Source organism: Grampus griseus (assembly GCF_964374135.1).
Source record: "Grampus griseus genome assembly, chromosome: 9".
Classification (NCBI taxonomy): domain Eukaryota; kingdom Metazoa; phylum Chordata; class Mammalia; order Artiodactyla; family Delphinidae; genus Grampus; species Grampus griseus.
The window spans coordinates 28,280,384-28,294,377 of NC_139003.1; the positions used below are offsets into that span (position 1 = coordinate 28,280,384).

The following is a 13,994-nucleotide window of genomic DNA, read 5'->3' on the forward strand; positions in this document are numbered from 1 at the left end:
GAGCCCGCGTGCTACAACTACTGAGCCCGTGTGCCACAACTACTGAAGCCTGCACACCTAGAGCCCATGCTCCGCAACAAGAGAAGCCACCGCAATGAGAAACCCACGCACCGCAATGAAGAGTAGCCCCCGCTTGCTGCAACTAGAGAAAGCCCGAGGGCAGCAACGAAGACCCAACACAGCCAAAAATAAATAAGTAAATAAAATAAATGTATTAAAAAAAAAAAAGAGTGATGAGCCTCAAAGGTGTTATATGTGGAAGTGACGAGACATACCACATGTTCCAGGAGGCTTGTGCTTGCAAGTTTTGTACTGGTCGAATTCTAGCAAGGGAGACAGTTAAATGCAGTGATCAAACAGCCTTTTGTTGTCTTTTATGTTTGCGTTTCTTTAGGTGGACTCAAGACAATTATTAGGGACTTCCCCGTTGGTCCAGTGGTTAAGTTCCGCGCTTCCACTGCAGGGGGCACGGGTTCTATCCCTGGTTGGGGAACTAAGATCCCGCATACCGTGTAGCATGGCCAAAAAAAAAAAAAAAAACGAAATGAGGATTGGCATCTCTGAGGACTGCAGTGCAAGACAATTATTAGTTTCCTTGGGGAAAAAAAATCCATTGAACTTCAAGTAATTATTGCATGTATCCACTAAGGTATTTATTGAATATTTACCATTTTATAATGTAGTAGGCATACAGCAAGATGCCAAGTGCAGTTCCTACTTTCCAGGTCTGCCTGGGGGCAGATTTTGGTAAAGGCTTTTCAGAGGAGGCAATTCTTCAGCTGCATCTTGGAGACCAAAGAGGAGGAGTTCCAGGTAGAGGAATAGCATGGGAAGCATCTACATGGCGTGGCACAGAGGCAGGTGAGGGTGTGACGCAGATACACAGCTCCACGCTGTTAGCAGGACTGAAGTGCTGGGTGTGAGGCCAATGGGAGGGTTGAGGCAGGAGAGGCAGAGCCAGACTGTAGAGGAGCCTGAGACTAACTTGAAGGCAACGGAAAGCTACTGAATTATTTTAAATAGGCACAGGAGAAATAATCAGATTTGTGTTGTAGATTGGAGATAAATGGAGGAAAGAGAGGTGGGAAGTAGTTCCCATGGTCCCAGTAAGGCCTAAATAAAGCTGTGGAATTAAGAGATAAAGAGCAGAGAGAGAGTGAAAAGATACACAAGAGTTCAGCAGTTTAACCGTATACCGAGTGAAATGCGAACTCATTTCATTGTCTACTTACTGATGGCTCCTGGCTTGTAGACAGGGTTGGTAGGTGGAGAAGTCAGCTTGAGAAGGAAATACTCCAAAGGTGCCTGGGAGAAACAAGCAGTGGGGAGACCCCAGGTGTGTCCATTTCATCAGTTTCCCAAAGAATGCCCTGGCTTTGCCATTATCCCAGCAATAGAGAGCCTAGGTGCCTTATGGTTTAGACACATGGAAGTAGTTTTATATTTATTTTAATACAGTAAACAGATACTGTCTTGCCAGCATCTGGTAGGTACATTTTATACTTTCATAGTTGGATGAGTGCTCTGGACCTTAACCTATGGATAAAGAAGGAATGATCCTCGCATTGGCCATCAGAAGCAATCATACTGACTTGTATGACCTTTACCCTTTAGCAGTCTATTCAAGGATTCTATACCTTGGAAGAAAAGAGGAGGACTGGGTTGCTGGGATGTTAATATGAGAGGTGTGGCCTTTGTTGTTGGCCATCTGACTCATTCTTGCAAGATAATGGGAAGAGTGTGAATGACTTTTTGAGTTTACTAGGTCAAGGCATTTTCCTTGACACTTTGGAAATGCTGATGTGCCTATAAACAGAACTAATATTGACCCGAGGGAGACTCTCTATTGTAGGGTTGGTGGCTCTTTTGTCTGCAAGACCCATTCTCTACTTCTAATAGAACAGCCTGAACTCTTTTTTTTTTTTTTTTTTTTTGCGGTACGCGGGCCTCTCACTGCTGTGGCCTCTCCCGTTGTGGAGCACAGGCTCCGGACGCGCAGGCTCAGCGGCCATGGCTCACGGGCCCAGCCGCTCCACGGCATATGGGATCTTCCCGGACCGGGGCACGAACCCGCGTCCCCTGCATCGGCAGGCGGACTCTCAACAACTGCGCCACCAGGGAAGCCCCAGCCTGAACCTTTTGCGAAGGGGTAGAGTTCCTCAGAGGGAGGACTATGGTTATAAAGCGTGTGATGGTATTTACCAGCACGCTCAACGTGACACATTTAACTGGTGGGGAAGCATAAGTTATTTTGTGCTTCCAGTAAGCGAACATGATTAAATTTTGGTTTTAGAGTTGGAAATTGTACTGAAATAATTGTACTAAAATAATGTTTTAGGGGGGCAGAATTCATTGCTTATAGAAAACTTCTTTTACCAATTATCTATACAATTCAGTGATTTTCAAAAAACTGTTTTCTAAACTATTTTCTTTCCTTTGACTAATACTTTCATATGGATAAAATAGCAAGAAGCCTTCTTTGCAATGTCATTTCTCTCTTTCCAATCTCATTTCCTTTTCAGATATTATCAGACGCGACACAGCCTCTTGAGAGTCAGAATTTTTCTCCTGTGGTGCGAGATGTAAGTTATGAAAAGAATTTCTTTTCATGAATGTCTTTTTCCACCACTATCCTTGCTCCCCATTCTCCCCTTTCCTTTTTCTCTCCCTGTCTTTCTCTGTTACTCTCTCTTTTCTCTATTAGTCATGAGCCCATGTTTGTGGGACTAAATGTGGTGACTAAAGAAATGTCTTGTATCGTATATATTCAGGCAGTGATTACATCCAACGGCACATTGTCTAATAAGTATAAATATATCCAGAAACTCCGGGAGAGCAGGTAAGCATCATTCACATCCTCTTGTTTAATACATTTATTCTTATCATGGATCTCATGAGTCCTTTTTTTTAATGCTTCCATGTGAGTTCGTGATGCTAGGATTATGCAATATGTAATTTTAAAAAATGTCTGTACATAATAGGAAATTCAAACGAAGTGACTGCCTGGAACCATTGTGAATTATTTTCCCTTCAACAGTAGTGTAGCATCGTTCTGGCTTTCTGTTATCCATGTAGACTTGGGTGTAAGTAAGCAAAACTCCAAAAGCTCTGTCCTTGTTCCTTCTCCAGCATTTTGCATGTTGTAATGTCTCAGCTATTCTCTCAGAGGAAAATGAGCTTGCTAACGCTTTCTGTGGTGCTTTCAGGCTGACTTTTGGTTGAGGATTTGGACTCTCTTTTGTTTCGGATAATACTCGGAAAAGTGAGCCTTTGGTTAGAAATTAAGAAAAGTAGTGAAGAAAGAAAATCATGAGAGGTCAGTTTCCCCTGGGGATTCTTACTAGGAGGAAAGTGTCAGGAAGTAATGTGGCAAATCTACTGGAGGGAACAGTTCTCTTAGGAAGATACTTAGCTAAGGCCCTGGTTTCTATAATTGGTTTCACTACTAAAAGTTTGGAAACATTGGCATTTCTTTGGAATGTTCTTGTCTCCAACTGATTGCACTTGATCCATGTTTATATCTGCTCCACTGGTCTATTCACATTAAAAAAAAATAACCCATGCACTGAATTCTCAGGAGAAGCCAGAGTGGGAAAATTAAAAACAAACAAACAAACTGCCTGGTCTTCTTTCTCAGTTTTTCCACCTGTAAGAAGTAAATAAGAGATATGACCAGATCAAGTACTACTGTTACGCCTTTTCCAAATGTGTTTGTTAGCTTACAGTAATTTTTTGTGTGTCAGTGAAATATTCTGGCATGATACAAGAGTGTATAATTTGTTTTTTAAAAAAGCAACTAGTTCTGTAACTCCATAGGAGAGTGTCTCGTAGGGGAAACTGCACATATTTGTTTTTCATAGTTCTGTGTATCTTTGAATTGTCATCATCAGATGATCTCTTTCTTACATTACTAATCCAATGACGTGTCTACCATGACCAGTCGCTCTTTACACACTATATTTCACGTAGCGGCAGGTCTGCTGGCCCCAACTGCTAGGACTTCCTGCCCTCCTTCCCAGGTAGAACCTTGTGCCAAGAGACTGAAAATGAAGATTGCATTTTGGAAGGAAATTGGAGTTATCTTGAATCCCTGCCTTGTTCTTTTGTTCTCTTCGTTCCTTAGCACAATGATTATTAACCTGGAGCGTTTTGGGGTTGCTGATGGGGTGGAGAGTATTAAAATCTAGGAGCGAGTTCTTAAATATGTATTTTGAACATTTTATTTTTTGGACATCAAAATAATGTGTTTCAATTACACAAACTACAGAAAGTGCTGTTAGAGAGGATCTGTAATAGTGTTTCTTTCTGGGAGGTGAAATGGGATGGGGGTGGAAGTTAAAGGAGTCGTCCCCTCATCAGTAATATGAGTTCTGGGGGTGAAGAGGGGGCAGGAACATTTTACATTTAAATTTATTTTTATTCACTTATAATTAATGAAATGAAGTGAAGTTAAATAAAGGTTAAGGTTTGAGAGACATCCTGTCCTAAAAGATTCCAGCAACAGAGCCTTCTGCTTAAGTCCCTGTCACCAAGCCATTCCATGGTTATCTGGGACTCTGATTCAAAAGACATTTAATGAGTATCTTCCATCTTTAAGGCAAAACACAGTGAGCAATAGTGAGTTTATAAAGACAGCTAAGACTCAGTCACTGTCTTGGAGGTCAGAGTTTGCAGGAAAGACAAAGAGTTAGCTGTCAGGAAGGCACAAATTCCAACAACAGAAAAATTCAAGAATTAGAGTTCTGCCTAGTGACTCATGTAGGTTTCTACGTTTAACCCATGGCGTTTGTGATTTCAAAATTATGGTTTTAACTGTTTTCAAGTGACCCTGAAGATAAATCACAAGACAGTGTCTAATATGATAATAATCTCCTCCTCAGATCGTTGTCTTCTCGGATTGTTGCGAGGAGTAAATAAGGTTCGATGTAAGGCCCCCAGCATGATTTTGAATCATGTCCCCCGGAAGGATAGAGTGTGACACCAAGTTACTCAGTTGTGAGTAGCCAGGTGCTGGGCCAGCATCTGCACCTCACTAGTGGTATAGGGAACTCATACACCTCAAAGATCTCAGGGTCTGTTGTTCATCATACAAGATCTAAAATAATGAAAAATGTTGGTATTGGGAACTCCTGTTGAGGTTCTTACTATAAGAAGTGTGGGAAAAAAATAATTGCTTCACAGTCTAAGTTTTAGTCTGGTTTGGGGACAGCAACATTTTGTTACTTGAAATGTTTCTTTGTTCAAATTCCCTCCCCCCCCTTTTATTTATAGGGAACGTGTTCAGTCACTCTCAGCGAGCACCAAGAAAAAGGTCTTGGTTCTTGGATCTGGTTACGTATCTGAGCCGGTGTTGGAATACCTGTCGAGGGACGACAATATAGAAATAACAGTAGGTAAATAAGCCCCAATTTTTAAAGAAGAGGAAGTAAAATTGATTTCAAAACATGGCTACTCTGTGAATGTTAGATGACTATCTTGCTTCTAAACTTCGAAAAATTATTTTTGAAGATGTTAAAATGTGTTTTACTCTCTGACTAGTGGAAGGAGATCTAAAGATTGGATGTTTTGATTCTTGAATAGGCTCTGACATGGAGAATCAAATCGAACAGTTAGGCAAGAAATATAATATTAATCCTGTTAGCCTGTACGTCGGTAAACAAGAAGTGAAGTTGAACTCCTTGGTGGCAACGCAGGATCTTGTCATCAGGTTAGTAAATAGTAAGAAATGATTGCCGTATATTTTGTTGTCGTTGCTGTTACTTCTCTTTCCTTATTTTCTCTCCTCTCTACTCTTCTCTTCTCCCCTCCTCTCCCCTGTCCTCCCTTCCCCCTTCTCTCCTCTTCTCTTCTCTCAGTAAACTTTTACACTCACATGTGCCTCCAGGAAAGTGCACAAATCATAAGTTTGTAGTTCAAAGAATTTTCACAAAGTGAACACATGGTGCAACCATCATCCACATCAGAAACAGAATATAATAGTATCCAAGAAGTGCTCCTTGTGCCCCCTTTTATTACCAGCCCCATCCTTCAAGGGTAAGCACTGTCCTGGCTTCTAACATAGAGATTCGTTTCTGCCGGTTTTCAATTTGTACAGTTGGAATCTTTCAGTATGTCCTCATTTGTGGCTGCCTTCTTTCTTCAGCATTGTGATTGTCATTTGCGTTGTTGTCTGTAACTGTAGTTTATTCTGTTTACTGTGTAATATTCCATTACGTGAATATACTATTATTATCCATTTGACTGCTGATGAGTGTTTAGGTTGTTTCCAGAATTTGGCTATTATGAATAGTGCTGCCATGAACAATGTAGTGTTTGTCTTTTGGTTACCGTATACACACACTTCTGTTGGATTCACCTAGAAGTGGAAATGCTGGTCATGAGGCACTAACGACGTATTTTGGTGGCTATTTTTTCCTTTGGACTTATAAAGCTTAAATGAAAGTGAGTAGATTCTCTAGCCCTATGACCATTTTTAGCCTTAGCAGAGGAACATATCTTGAAATATATCATTCATTACTATCTAATACAACTGCAGATCTAACTCTAGATACAGGGCTACAAAATGAAGGCTAGATACTTCACTTTGAAAATACCAAAGCGATAAGAATAAGCCGTTTATTCTTAGAATATAATTTTTCCAAGATGGAAGGAAGAAAGTTAACCTGCTTTTTCATAATTAGATCACTTTCATAGTTAGATCAGATTCAAATGGTATCTTTGGAGGAAGTTCTGCAAGTTCTGTGCAAGTTCTGTGATTTCCTCCTTAAAAAAAGGGGGTGGGTGTTGGAAAACAGACGCAAAGAAAGGTAATTCTAAGTGGGAACTTTTGCATTATCTCTTAATATAGGCTCACTTTGGACACTTAAAAACATTATTCAATTTATAAAAATTTAATGTGAATTAATTATTTTTTAGCAAAAGTTTATCAATAACCAATAGACCTTGTCTGTCAGGTTATAATTATGAAAGTAAGTCCTTCAAAATGTAATATTCTAGCCTACTGAATAAAACAAAGAGAATTTGTTTTGCCACACATAGGTACCTAAACATAACATTGTTTTTTGATTAAAAAAAGAAAAGAACATAACAAAACACATTTTGAACAAAATCAGAAGCAAAATATGACAAGATAATGGACACGATAATAATCTATTAACAGGTGTAAAATTTAGAATTCCACGACTTGGTGACCTTCAATAAGATTTAGCATGAGCAAAATCTGTTTTATATTTCATTTTTCTCAGTTGGTTGAATTTCTGTGGTGAATAGTGGAAATGATGTTAAACATTCCTGTAGTGTTTCTTACATAGCTTTTCATTTTTTAAGTTGGAGAAAGAATGTTTTGATGTAAACACAATGTTAGGGACTATCAAAGTAAAATGAGTGAAGAATATGTTTCACAAAAATTTTATAATATGTCAAATTCTCATGGTTTTATTTTGCAGTTCTGGTTTTTAACAATTTAATGCAAAGTAGGAATTGAGTTTGATAAATTACTTTGAAAATTAGATGTGTATTTATTTGTGTATGTTTTCACAAGTGGCATTTCCAACTATTTGGGTTAATTATGTCCTCTTGAGTAGTTGCTATATTACATACACAATGAATTATGAACTCTAATCCCTTTGTCTAAAATAGGCACCATCAATGGAAGTTCTATCGTTCTAGTTCTCAGCATATTATTAGGTTAGTGCTGATAATGCCCAAATTTAAAAATATTAGATCTGGATAAAATTTTTATCAGACAGGTTTTCAACGTGGAGAATGCGACAAAAAATCCCCACTAACCTTTAAGATGATGCCACTGAACATTTTCTATTAATACTTTTCCAACTAAGAGTTTTGCAAGTATTTCATTCATTGGCTTTTAAAGGGCTACCACATTTAGTAATAATTATTTTTGATTAAAAAAGCCAAAAAGGGCTTCCCTGGTGGCATAGTGGTTGAGAGTCCGCCTGCCGATGCAGGGGACACGGGTTCGTGCCCCGGTCCGGGAAGATCCCACATGCCGCGGAGCAACTAGGCCCGTGAGCCACAACTACTGAGCCTGCGCGTCTGGAGCCTGTGCTCCGCAACAAGAGAGGCCGCGATAGTCAGAGGCCCGCGCACCGCGATGAAGAGTGGCCCCTGCTTGCCACAACTAGAGAAAGCCCTTGCACAGAAACGAAGACCCAGCACAGCAAATATAAATAAATAAATTACTAAACTCCTACCCCCAACATCTTCTTTAAATTCACAAATGGAAAAGTAAAGACTGTGAGTGGAGAATTACAATAGCTTCTTTGGTCCCCATATATGGTTTATGAAGGAGATGCAAGGAGGAAAAATAGAAAGGTTAAGTGAAGGTCATATTGTGGAGAGTTTTAAATATGATAACAGGATGAATTTATTCTGTAGTCTTCAAGGAGTCATTGATCATCTCTGAGAGAATAATCAGTGTGATATCTTCACTTTACTGCAGTTCAAGGTGCATTGGAGGGACGGTTGGCAAAGAAAGTTTCTGATTAGTTTCTCCTGTTTTTAAGCTTGTTGCCTTATGTATTGCATCCTCTTGTGGCCAAGGCATGCATCGCAAGCAAGGTTAACATGATCACTGCAAGCTACATCACCCCGGTGCTAAAAGAATTAGAAAAGAGGTAAGTTTCTGTAGGTTTTCAACAAAGTAGCTCCATGGAATTGTTCTTATTTTCTATCCAAATTTTCCTTCCTTCTCTTTCCACCTCTTTCAGTATGGAAGATGCTGGCATCACAGTCATTGGCGAATTGGGATTGGACCCTGGTCTTGATCATATGTTGGCAATGGAAACGATAGATAAGGCCAAAGAAGTGGGAGCCACGGTGAGCCCAACTGACACCCAAAGGTCCATTTAGGAAAATATTAAGAGGTCCCAATTTTTGTGTACAGAAATACTCTTTCTATAATTCTGATTAAAGAAACTATTGTATTCTTTTTTTAAAGGTTATATTCCATTTATAATTATTTTTAAATGTTGGCTATATTCCCTGTGTTGGATATATTCCTTGTAGCTTATTTTATGCCTAATAGTTTGTACCTCTTAATCCTCTACCCCTCCTCCCTTCCCTCTCCTCATTGGTAATCACCAGTTTGTTCTCTGTATCTGTGAATCTGCTTCTTTTTTACTGTATTTACTAGTTTGTTGTATTTTTTAGATCCCACATATAAGTGATATCATACAGTATTTGCCTTTCTCTGTCTGCTTATTTCACTTAGCATAGTACCCTACAAGTCCATCCATGTTGTTGCAAATGGAAAAATTTCATTCTTTTTTATGGCTGAATAGTATTCCATTGTATATATGTACCACATCTTCTTTATCCATTCATCTGTTAATGGACACTTAGGTTGCTTCCATATCTTGGCAATTGTAAATAATGCTGCTATGAACATTGTGGTGCATGTATCTTTTTGAATTAGTGTTTTTGTTTTTTTCAGATATATACCCAGGAGTGGGATTGCTGGGTCATGTGGTAGTTCTATTTTTAGTTTTTTGAGAAACCTCCATGCTGTTTTTCACAGTGGCTGCACCAATTTACATTCCCACCAACAGTGTATGAAGGTTCCATTTTCTCCACATCCTCACCAACATTTGATTTGTGTTCTTATTGATGACAGCCACTCTGACAGGTGTGAGGTGATATCTCACTGTGGTTTTGATTTGCATTCCCCTGATGATTAACAATGTTGAGCATCTTTTCATGTGCCTGTTGGCCATCTGCATTTCTTCTTTGGAAAAATGTCTATTCAGGTCTTCTGCCCATTCTTTACTCAGGTTGTTTGTTTTTTTGATGTTAAGTTATATGGCTATTTATATGTATTTATATATATATATATATTTTTTTTTTTTTTTTTTTGCGGTACGTGGGCTTCTCACTATTGTGGCCTCTCCCGTTGCGGAGCACAGGCTCCGGACGTGCAGGCTCAGCGGCCATGGCTCACGGGCCCAGCCGCTCCGCGGCATGTGGGATCCTCCCGGACCGGGGCACGAACCCGTGTCCCCTGCATCGGCAGGCGGACTCTCAACCAATGCGCCACCAGGGAAGCCCTTATATTTTGAATATTAACCCCTTATCAGTCATATCATTTGCAAATATTTTCTCCCTTTCAGTAGATTGTCTTTTTGCTTTGTGGATAGTTTCCTTTGCTGTGCACAAGCTTTTAAGTTTAATTAGGTCCCGTTTGTTTATTTTTGCTTTTATTTCCTTTGCTTTGGGAGACAGATCCAAAAAAAACATTGCTGCAATTTGTGTCAGAGTGTTCTGCCTATGTTTTCCTTTAGGAGTTTCATGGTTTCTGGTGTTACATTTAGGGTCTTTAGTCTATTTTGAGAAGAAACTGCTATATTCTAACTCATACTTTGACTAGAAATTTCAAGTAAAATTTTGAAACTGCAGAAATATTTGTATGGTAAAAAAAAAGTCCAAGCTTTAACAATAGATTTTTAGAGAAATAGATGCTACTATAATATATATTTTGGTTTGATAAAAGATTTTAGACTGCTTTGGAGATTCTATAATAAGGTTTGACTTTTAAAAGTGGGAAAAATTCTTTGTAATATTATCAACCTGTTGGTATATAAAGTATCTTTTACACATAAGAAAGAACTATTGGACATGAAAATGTGATGACTCAGATTAAACCTAACCTAACATAATATATATATAACCTAAAACAGGTTATATATATTTTATATAATATATATACACACACATATGTAATATATATAATCAAATATAGAATCAAATTAATTAAATTATATATCATATCAATTAATAATATTTATATTAATTACATATTAATTAATACTAATAATTATACATATATAATCAAATTATAATGAAGTATATAATTTGAATTAAAAGTCAGGAGGCACTGACCAAGCAGAATTGAACTAATGGTTGGATTTTTAACGGAGCAAAATGTTAGCCACAATCTCTAGATGATTAAAAAAAAAAATATATATATATATATACACACACACACACATATATATATATATAAATATAACTGACTTAATCTAGATATAACTGACAAACACCAAATGGTGTTTGGCTTTAAGGATGTATTTTTGAAAGCCTTTGTAACTTTAAGAAAGGAGAAACTGTAACAAGTTTACCTTATTTGTGTCACTGTACTCAATTAATTACTCGGATAGATTTGGATAGATTATTCTCCGTAACTAATTGTTAATTTCCCTAATTTATTGATTCTTTATCTTACAGATTGAATCTTATGTTTCCTACTGCGGTGGCCTTCCAGCCCCTGAACATTCAGACAATCCCTTGAGATACAAATTTAGCTGGAGTCCAGTGGGAGTTTTGATGAACATAATGCAGCCCGCCACCTACCTGCTCAATGGAAAGGTGAAGGCTCATCATCAAAGCTTTAGAGATACAAACCTGCAGTAACTGCCTAAGAAAGGCCAAACACTTTCTCCCCAATACCAACGCCCTTTAACGCTGGCTGTGCTGCTTGCTCTCCATTCTCCTCCTGCACTGTTTCCCAGTGTGTGTTTACTGTTCCATTCCGTGTGGTCTCCTCACGGTTCCCAGCAAAGCCCAGGCTCATTCTTTCCTCTTTGCCCTCTTGCAAGTTGTTTCTGCCGTTGAAACACTCACTTCTTAACTTCTCTGCGTGCATAACTACTGGTCATCTTGCAGTTTATTTCAGCCTGACAAACATTTACTGAATCCCTACTATGTGCTAGACTTGGGCCAAGGCACTAAAGGTTGTCATGCTGAATGAAGTTTCTGATCTCAGAGAACTCACAACTAGAATGGGGGTAGCTCTCGGAATGGAGGGTGTGATGGGTCAAGGAAGGAAACTAAGATTTCTTCCCAGCTGCTGTGTGGCAGAACGTAAGAGCGCTCTGAGTTTAGTACTGTTTTCATCATTTTACTATAAGGAAACTGTGGCGCAAAGAGAATGTTCACAGTCATGCAGCTGGGATTCAAACCCAGATCTAACTAACTCTAAAGCCTTTTTTCCCCCTCTTTTACCAGATCGCTTCACGGCAGGAAAGGCAGACAGTAGAATAAATAGGTATAATTCAATGAGAGTTCCAAAGTATGCTAAAGTGCCACAGCGATGCAGATGAGAGGCCAATTGACTTTTTTTTTTTTAACATCTTTATTGGAGTATAATTGCTTTACAATGGTGTGTTGGTTTCTGCTTTATAACAAAGTGAATCAATTATACATGTACATATGTTCCCATATCTCTTCCCTCTTGCGTCTCCCTCCCTCCCACCCTCCCTATCCCACCCCTCCAGGCGGTCACAAAGCACCAAGCTGATCTCCCTGTGCTATGCGGCTGCTTCCCACTAGCTATCTACCTTACGTTTGGTGTATATATGTCCAAACGTAATATATGTCCATGTGTATATATGTGTATATAAGTACATAAGTGTATATATGTCCATGCCTCTGTCTCGCTTTGTCACAGCTCACCCTGCCCCCTCCCCATATCCTCAAGTCCGTTCTCTAGTAGGTCTGTGTCTTTATTCCTCTCTTACCCCAAGGTTCAATTGACTTTTGACTTGACCTTGGTGAGGAGGTCAGGGAGAGGAAAATTAACAGGGAAGAGAAGATGTGCTCAGCCTTGAGGGATAAGAAGGCGCCAGCCTGGCAGAGACACTGCCACTCATGACTGTGCTCAGCAGTGTCCAAATCACATCTGTCTGCTTTCGTAGTTTATGCTCTTGACTGTAAGGAAAGACTCACATTTAGGAACAAACATAACTAGACCAAGGCTTCCTCTTTATATTTTGTGCCCTAAGCACCTCACTCACCTCACCGTAGTCCCAGCTCTGCAGGGAGCGATGAATTACTTGATCGGATGTGGGTCTTAACAAAGATTATTCTGGCAGCAGTATTATAAGTTCTCAGTGTATCTGTGATCTAAGTGTATTTCGTGTAAAAACCGGAGTAAATTGAAAGAATCTCTTAAGGTGAATGTCATTGTCAGCCATCGACTTCTGTACCTGTGAGCGCGGCTCACAGCCGTGGCCGAACACTGGAGTCACCAAGGCGCTTAAAAAAATCCTGCTGTCTGGGCCTCATCCCCAGAGGTTCTGACTTGCTTGGGCTTGGGGATCTTTAAAAACTTCCCAAATGGTTCTAATGTGCAGCTGAATTTGAGATGGACTGACTTAGTGACCAGAGGGCCACAGCTGCACTGAAAACACTACTGGACAAGCAAGACACTTGACCTTGATTCTGGAAAGACACATTCACATGGTTCAGGATATGAAACAGAACCCTTGAGTTGTGGTCCAAGTGCTGACATCCCTCAGTGTCACCAAAGGCCAGGCAATCTAGTTCTCCAATTCTAAGAATCATGAAGGTTTGGGTCTCAGTCTCACGTTCTACCAGACACACGCCCTTTTCTATGCCACTGCCGATCTCCTCTTCAACTGCCCCTTCTACCTTCTGCAATCATGGAACAGAGACTGGCCTATGTTTGGTATAAACTCACATGTGAATGCAGGAAGAATTCTTGCTTCAACTGGGTAAAATGCTTATTCTCAGGAGGCCATATAAAAGATAAAGAGGGCTTCCCTGATGGCGCAGTGGTTGAGAGTCCACCTGCCAATGCAGGGGATGCGGGTTCATGCCCCGGTCTGGGAAGATCCCACATGCCACGGAGCGGCTGGGCCCGTGAGCCATGGCTGCTGTGCCTGCATGTCTGGAGCCTGTGCTCCGCAACGGGAGAGGCCACAACAGTGAGAGGCCCGTGTACCACAAAAAAAAAGAGATAAAGATGATAACAAGGAGGTCAGTGGAATGCAATGTGCAACAGAAAGAGCATGGAACCTGATACCAGTGTGTCTGACTTGGTCCTCTAGCTCTGCCATGGCTGGCTGGGTGGCACTAGAGCAATCATTTCATCTCTCTGAGCTTTGAGCTCCTTGCCTGAAGGTAAGCATAATCACACCAGCCTTGCAGGGTTCTTGCGGTAGGGCTCAGTGGGGTCA

General features: G+C 39.9%; 1 protein-coding gene across 2 annotated transcripts in view; it reads left to right on the forward strand.

The window, feature by feature from the left end:
• The window catches only part of AASS (aminoadipate-semialdehyde synthase), a 70,890-nt gene that overhangs the window by 37,051 nt on the left and 19,845 nt on the right, over positions 1-13,994 (forward strand). For both annotated transcript variants that reach the window (XM_082661637.1, XM_082661638.1), the window contains exons 12-18: positions 2,523-2,582; positions 2,772-2,839; positions 5,272-5,393; positions 5,581-5,707; positions 8,526-8,636; positions 8,730-8,838; positions 11,242-11,382. In XM_082661637.1, coding sequence (XP_082517763.1) covers positions 2,523-2,582; positions 2,772-2,839; positions 5,272-5,393; positions 5,581-5,707; positions 8,526-8,636; positions 8,730-8,838; positions 11,242-11,382 — 738 coding nt within the window. The remainder of the gene's footprint in view (positions 1-2,522; positions 2,583-2,771; positions 2,840-5,271; positions 5,394-5,580; positions 5,708-8,525; positions 8,637-8,729; positions 8,839-11,241; positions 11,383-13,994) is intronic.